The sequence below is a fragment of the Dendroctonus ponderosae genome, unplaced genomic scaffold (genome assembly GCF_020466585.1).
Source record: "Dendroctonus ponderosae isolate FM_Combo_2020 unplaced genomic scaffold, Dpon_F_20191213v2 Dpon_F_20191213_1, whole genome shotgun sequence".
Lineage (NCBI taxonomy): Eukaryota > Metazoa > Arthropoda > Insecta > Coleoptera > Curculionidae > Dendroctonus > Dendroctonus ponderosae.
In genome coordinates this window covers 20,742,726-20,749,542 of record NW_026017110.1, presented here as the reverse complement: position 1 = coordinate 20,749,542, position 6,817 = coordinate 20,742,726, and the positions used below count along the sequence as shown (strand labels likewise).

The window sequence follows — 6,817 nt, the reverse complement described above, 5'->3', positions numbered from 1 at the left end:
AAGCAGCAACAACGCTACACATAAAAACTGATGATGGTGGAAAAATACACCGAAACGTATTTTGATTAATAAATAGAGACAATAAATGACTGAAATCCAGGAATAAATTTCATTAATTAATGCCCTCTAGCGGATAATTTAATAATTGGTTCATGCCTTTTCAAAAATAGAATTAAATAGATTAAGGCCGTATCTGGTGAATATGCCTGGTTTTCTTTAAATAATACAGTTCCCCAGAAAAATTAGTGCTGTACCTATGTATAATTTTTGTATGTTTCAGTTTCTGGTTTTCCCTGTATCGTCGATATTATACATGTGTACCGGACATGCCTGCTTCTTTGCGTCCCGAAAAATTGATAAGAAAAACCGCATTAAGAAAAGATGTTATTCGTTCCCTTTTTTACATGTACAAACCGTTCCGCAATAGACTAACCAATACCCGAACATCAGAGCTGTACAATAACAATTTATCAGTTCTGGTCAATAAGACTTTATATGAAATATCCAGTGAGAGCCAGAAGGGCAGTTATACGTATTATTTCAAGATGGCACCGAAAATATTATCCTCATCCTCATCTAGAAGCGTATCAGATACAGCGTCTTTATTGGATGTTTTAGATGACGTTTTTTATAATCCGAATGACCAATGTTGCGCTTTAAAAGTTGTTTGCCGCGACTCAATTCCGATCCTGCCAATCTCAGGTAATAATAATATGTTTATATTATTTATGATTTTTAGGAAGACGTTTGTTTTTGTTATTCTCATTTTCTTGATGTATTTTGTAGATAGAAACTAGTCCGTTCATATTCTCATGAGCTTCGGTTTGCATTTGTAGCAAAGTGTCCTTGCCCTTTAATTATTTTTACTTAAGTTCGTAGTTCACATATGTTCAATCTGCATTCATCTCCGCTATAAAGTTGTGGATTTTGAGGCTCTATCTAATGTCTTTTGATTTATTTTAGTTCATCACAAAGTACATAAATACGAATATTCATTGATGGACAGAGCTATTCAATTAAATTAAACGTCTCGTCACAAGGCTAATGAGTAATCAAAAGAACTGCACTATGTATATTCAATAAATACTTTTATGTTATTGTTTTTTTCTCTATTGAATTTTCAATTAGGCAATTTGGTTGTTAGTGTAGAGTTCTGAAATCTAAGTTTTAACGGATAATTAGCAAATATTCTTAAAATTGGGGCATAGGGAAAGAAACATTTTTCATTGCTTGATAAATAAGGTTTTAAATTGAAATGATCTACGCACTGGAGGCACAAAATAGCTTCAGCGTTAGAACTCGATGTGCTAAAAAAACATGTACTCTACAAAATGCAGCCGAGCTTAGAGTAATTTATCTTTTACCCTAGATAAAACACGACCGTAATATTTGTATGCAATATGATGTTTTCATACAAGCAGTTTATATTATCATATTTTTACAGTCTGTATATTCGTAAATATAAATTTATATTCTAAAACGTCGTAGTATTTATAGCAGTTATTAATTATTACGATTAGGATAGTAATAAATTATGGTTATTAGGACAGGGACACAGTGTATCAAATTTAGTTTAGGCTTTTCCGCTAATGCTATTTACTTTAAAAACAATCCTTTATTTGTAGGTCTGACGTTGAGGGGTGCAGTATTAAGTAGTTCGGTTCAATTTCACAAACTAAAACTCGAGTTTGGACCCATGTATGGCAGACTAGGTGGCTCTGAATGTGTTACAGTAAATTTCGATGCTGTAGTGCAGGTGCTGGTTGTCGACTGGTGGCATCGTCTTTATCCGTTCCATGGAAACCATATGCTAGATTTAGCCGATAGTTTAAATTGGTGTTTAAAAAACGGAAGTTAGTCCAGAAAATGTGCATCTGAATCCCAAAGTTTACAGATATTTGAACTTTTCTACTTGACTTTTTAAATCAGCCTGTTCACATCAATATAATATTAATCATATAGACTTCATTCATTATATTTTGTTATACCAATCAACGAAGCATATTTAGCATATAATGTTGGACTTGGAGGAAATTTGTTTATTTTCTTTAGACCATGGCTCTTAATCGAAAGTAAAATTAAATTGAGTTGTCGCCCTGAAATACAGAACGTTGTTATTTTTACTGAACTTTATTTACACTTAATTTATACCTAAGTGGCCTAAAGATATTTTGAAATTAGAATATTATAGGGGTTATTGTTCCCGTATAAACTGTTACTTTTACTTGCTGAAATAAAATTTCGTTTATGTTACTGTTAATGTAGTTTATTATGCAAATGATACAAAGTATTCCCACATGAATGTTTTAAAAGCATGGCTCACATCAGCTGCATATAAAGGTACTACTTAGTGTATGAAATTAAAGTTTTTGTATGTATAAAACTAATCCAAACTAATGACAAAATGCATAAATAAAAAAAAATAATTTTTTGCAAAACGAACCTGTTTAGGTAATAATTGATAGCATGATCAATTTAGGGAAAATCTGGAATGAATTTTGTCAATTGAATATTGAAAAATGTTCTGACCCACTTTGCGTACGTTTTCGTACCTACTTAGAAATACCAATTGAAGTTGTATCTTGTTAAGTCTCCAACCACATCGCGGCAGCTATAAAATTTGCTTATGTTAGTAATTTAATGTGCATCTCAGCGCAGTTGCGTTGAGTTGCATTCCAATACAAAATTATATCACTGTTTTCAATAACCGTTTTAAGATTTAGCTGTGGGCTAAGTGGGCTTACGTAGTAACACTGTATCGACTCGAGTGATTAATAATTCATTCGGAATTGAAGTTCCGTTAAATCGGAAGACTGCTGAGGTCCATTGCTCTAATAATTTATAGAGTAGGTACTACACTATTTTGAACTTTACTCGAATAAGAGCGCTTAACTACATATTGGAAAACTACTAGTTGTTTGAATATCGCTCTATACTCTAACTGAGTTAACAAACTCTAACATTAGTTAAAATGACCCAGTTAGTACCCAAGTAAGTCAATGAGAGACAAGAAGACACACTTGCTTGTATTTCACAATACTCAGCTTCTTCAATAATGTGTTGTGAATCCTATTGAGCCATCACAACATGTGTGAGAAAATTCGGGCAGTTTCGAACAGAAAGCGAAATTTGAATATCAGGACACTTGGGTGCAAGCTTATGCTAAAATTTCCTGTTTGCCGTCCCGTCTTTGCTCATTTCTCAGAAGCAAAATGAGGAGGAAGGCAATTTTGGCAGCATTCCAGAGAGAACTAAATAGCCGTTTAAGAAAGTTAACCATCGAAAAGGAAATGTTGGCAGTTTTCTAAAAAAGTCTTTGTTTCAAGAAGTTTCTCAATAACCATTTGAGCCACATAATTCATTTTGGCATCGTTGAATAGAGAATGGAAAATTCGATTCAGTCGTAACAACATGAGTGAGTAAATTTTAGTAGTTACCCAGCAAGCAAAATTTGAATATCAGACACTTAGGTACAAGATTATCCCAAAATTTCATGTTTTTCGTCCCGTTTTCGCTCATTTCTCGGAAGAAAAATGAGTTGGAACGCTCATTTTCACATAATTTCAGAGATATCTAAATAGCCTTTATAGAAAGTGAACCATCGATAAGGAAATGTTGGCAAATTTCTCAAAAAAGTCTCGATTTAAAGAAGTTTTAGATTTGCGTGGTTTTTTTTGAGGTGCAGAATCGGCTCAAACATGACGCTGAGGTATATTAAATATTTGAAAAAGTAATCAACTATTTTTCAGTAGCATCAACAGTTTAAACGTTCTGCGCAAAAAATGTTTTTCGTACTTTAATTATTTAAACGATGTTTCACAGCCGAAAATCGCATTCAAATTATTGACCCAACATTCTGACATCCTTCCGAACAATTTCCAATAATCTTTTGCCTTCATCTATTTAGTGCTCGAAACAGGCGTTTTAAAGTCTAATCTGACTGTACTAATAGTAAATATAAATTCAAAATAGGAGCAACGCACATGCTGCACATGAACTGAAAATAGTCTCTGTCAGTGGCTTTTATGGAAGACATTGTTCCTTACCGCAAGATTGGCACACATTGTATATCTGATACAAAACGCAACAAATATAAATGTTGAGAAGGAGATTTCAAGCAAATATACAATTATTTTTCTTTGACAGTGGTTTATTCCAAGTCGACATCGGATTGCTCGAGTTAATTGAGAATATATTTGTGGCCAAAGGTCTTCTGGTGCCAACAGTCGCTTTAATTATATTTAGAGCATGTCTTCGTTTTCCCATCAAATTGCTGCCTTGTATATCGACGTACGTATGTACAGGGAAAAATCGTTAATTCGGCTACTTATTAATTCGTATACATATCAAATTATGAAATGTTCCTGTTCTAATTAACATTGTATTAAACAATGTTGTCAGGTTTGTAAATATGTGTTAAAACTTATCTACAATAGGAAGAAGTACCTGCCGTTTGCCTTGCCACTCAGTCTGAATGATGACATAAACGGAACATCAATAGACCCTACTAATCACAATCTAATTAAACCAGATTGAAGGGGCATGATTAATTCGGGGGCGATAAATAAGATGCTATCAAGATCGGTTATCTCATCATTTTCTGAAACAGCATAGATAAACAATTAATAATCCAGATGGCATTTAATAATTGGAAATGTGTTGCCGCAAAGTGAAATTGGTGCAATTATATATCAATGATTCGTGTTTCGCGAAAATATGTTATTTATATGCAAAACGGTTAGTCTTGGCCGGCTATTGGAAGTTGTAGAAATCCCCGAATTATTGCAAGATTAATAAAAAAATGTTCCTAAAATAACGAATAGAGTTTCCATTACTTCATTAAACTCTAACAGTCAAAACCGTATTTATCTTTAGTACAGCAAGTTTTGTTGATAGTGCAAAACCAATCGGAAGCTTTCACGTGCATCTTAGTAAGGAAATATTTCCGTCAGCCAAAATGAATAAATAAAGTTGTCTGCATGTACGCAGTGTTAAAGCAAAGACGCGCATAATTCTAAATATGGCGATGATGTAATTGGTAATATCAAAACTATAAGTCAGATTCTTCACAGAACTTTACAAGTTGTTCCTCAAAAAAATAGCTCCAGGAGACAGTTAATAATACAGAATGGACTTTGCTTTCTGTTACAAACTTTGAGTCGATAGAAAATGTTTTATGGAAAAGTTCATATAGTGCGTATTTTGCTTTTTTTCTCAAAAACATGTGTTAAAGTTCAAAGAAATCTTTTGTTTAATTTTACTATCTTCTTTACTAATGTTCTATTAGCAAAAACTTTTTGAGTTGGCAGATTTCCAAGAGCAGAAATTAAAATTTCCTGTTAATCTGGTTCTACATCCAGCGGACGCGTGTTTTTTGTTCATAAAATACCATTTCTTAATACTAACATTATATTTAATACCAATTTGTCACGATTTTCGAGTTGTAAATGTTTTTCTTAAATATACGACCTGAAATGTATATAAAAGTATACTAAGTTTTAAAAAAATTGAGGGTCTCAAACGGAATTACTGCACATTTTAATTTTTTTTTATTTTGTTCTTGGGATACTAGAATAAATGTTCCTTACCTACAGGTCAGCTATTTTTTCCTTCAGTTAGTTTGAACCGTTTCCGTTATAGAAAAACTTTAAGAATATCGCCAAGTGCGTTCCAGGCAGTCAATTTTGTTGTTAGCAAATGGATCTGCAAATACCCCGAAAAGCCGAATATGCATTAGTTCTCGTTTTAAGTTTCCAGATATTATGTATTTCAATTTTAGCCTGCACAGGAGCGAACAGCCGCAATGTATTTACTCAGACAGATACTTTGGGGAATGCTTATTCAATAATGTTCTCATCAGCTATCTTCATCAGATATTTTCAACCGCATCCGAAATGTGCATGTTTAAATATTTTAACGGTTTTGTAAATGGCAAAGCACTATTGAAATATTCGAGATTTTTTCGGCAAGAGGTAAAATTCAAAACACTATGAAAATTAAGACAATTATATTATATTATATATATTATATATTAATACAGTCATATCTGAAACTGTTTTTGAGATATGAATATTTTAAAACTTCAGAAAAACTGAAAGAATAACATTATTTTAAAGTCAAAGGAAATATTTTGAAATTAATAAATAAATACTCCTTTTACAGTTCAAAGGCCAAAGTATTCTTATTTTTGCAATTATGTATTATCATTTAGAGATGAAATTATTATGGTACTATTTGAAATACCCTCTCAATAAAAATGTCTAATCCAAGAACCAATGTCGCCTTGCGAATACTATTTAATCGGCATGAAATGTACTTAAATATTTACCCAGCACGATTGCTATAAGATATTAATGGTAAAATCATAAATAGTTTTATTATGTTGCGTCAAGGGTCGGGAATCTCCCAATTCTGATGTAAGAATAGCTTAGATCACACGACATACTTTTGAAATTTGATTTTTTATTTATTTTAATCATCATTTCTAGAAACCGTTACAAGATTACTGTGAAACCTTGATACAAAAAAGTTTTTGTAGTTAATCAGTGATTCAAAAGAGATAGATTTTCGAGGCCATTCCTTGAAACTAGTGGGTTTTTCGGGTTTTTAGGCCGTTGTTGAGTAGAATTTCTTCTTGACGTTTCGCAAGCACGAGTGGCTTGCATCTTCAGAAGTGTCAGTTTATAATTCCGTCGGTGTTCTTCTATTCTCGTCGCAACCGATCTCTTAGTAGTTTCTATGTAGACGCTTCCACAGGAGCATGGAATCCGGTAGATTCCTGCAGTTGCGAGGGGGGGTCTTCTGTCTTTAGCTGACC

The 6,817-nt window shown here is 32.9% G+C and overlaps 1 protein-coding gene across 3 annotated transcripts in view; it reads left to right on the top strand.

The window, feature by feature from the left end:
• LOC109546427 (putative transmembrane protein 183BP) overlaps positions 1-2,260 on the top strand; it is a 5,746-nt gene extending 3,486 nt beyond the window's left edge. For 2 of the 3 annotated variants that reach the window (XM_019917386.2, XM_019917384.2), the window contains exons 4-5: positions 281-702; positions 1,626-2,260. In XM_019917386.2, the coding sequence (XP_019772945.2) occupies positions 281-702; positions 1,626-1,858 (655 nt within the window). In that variant the 3' untranslated portion in view covers positions 1,859-2,260. Of the gene's footprint in view, positions 1-280; positions 703-963; positions 1,098-1,625 lie in introns of those variants that run through there. The other variant, XM_048661188.1, reaches the window with a different exon arrangement.
• The last annotated feature ends 4,557 nt before the right edge of the window (positions 2,261-6,817 follow it).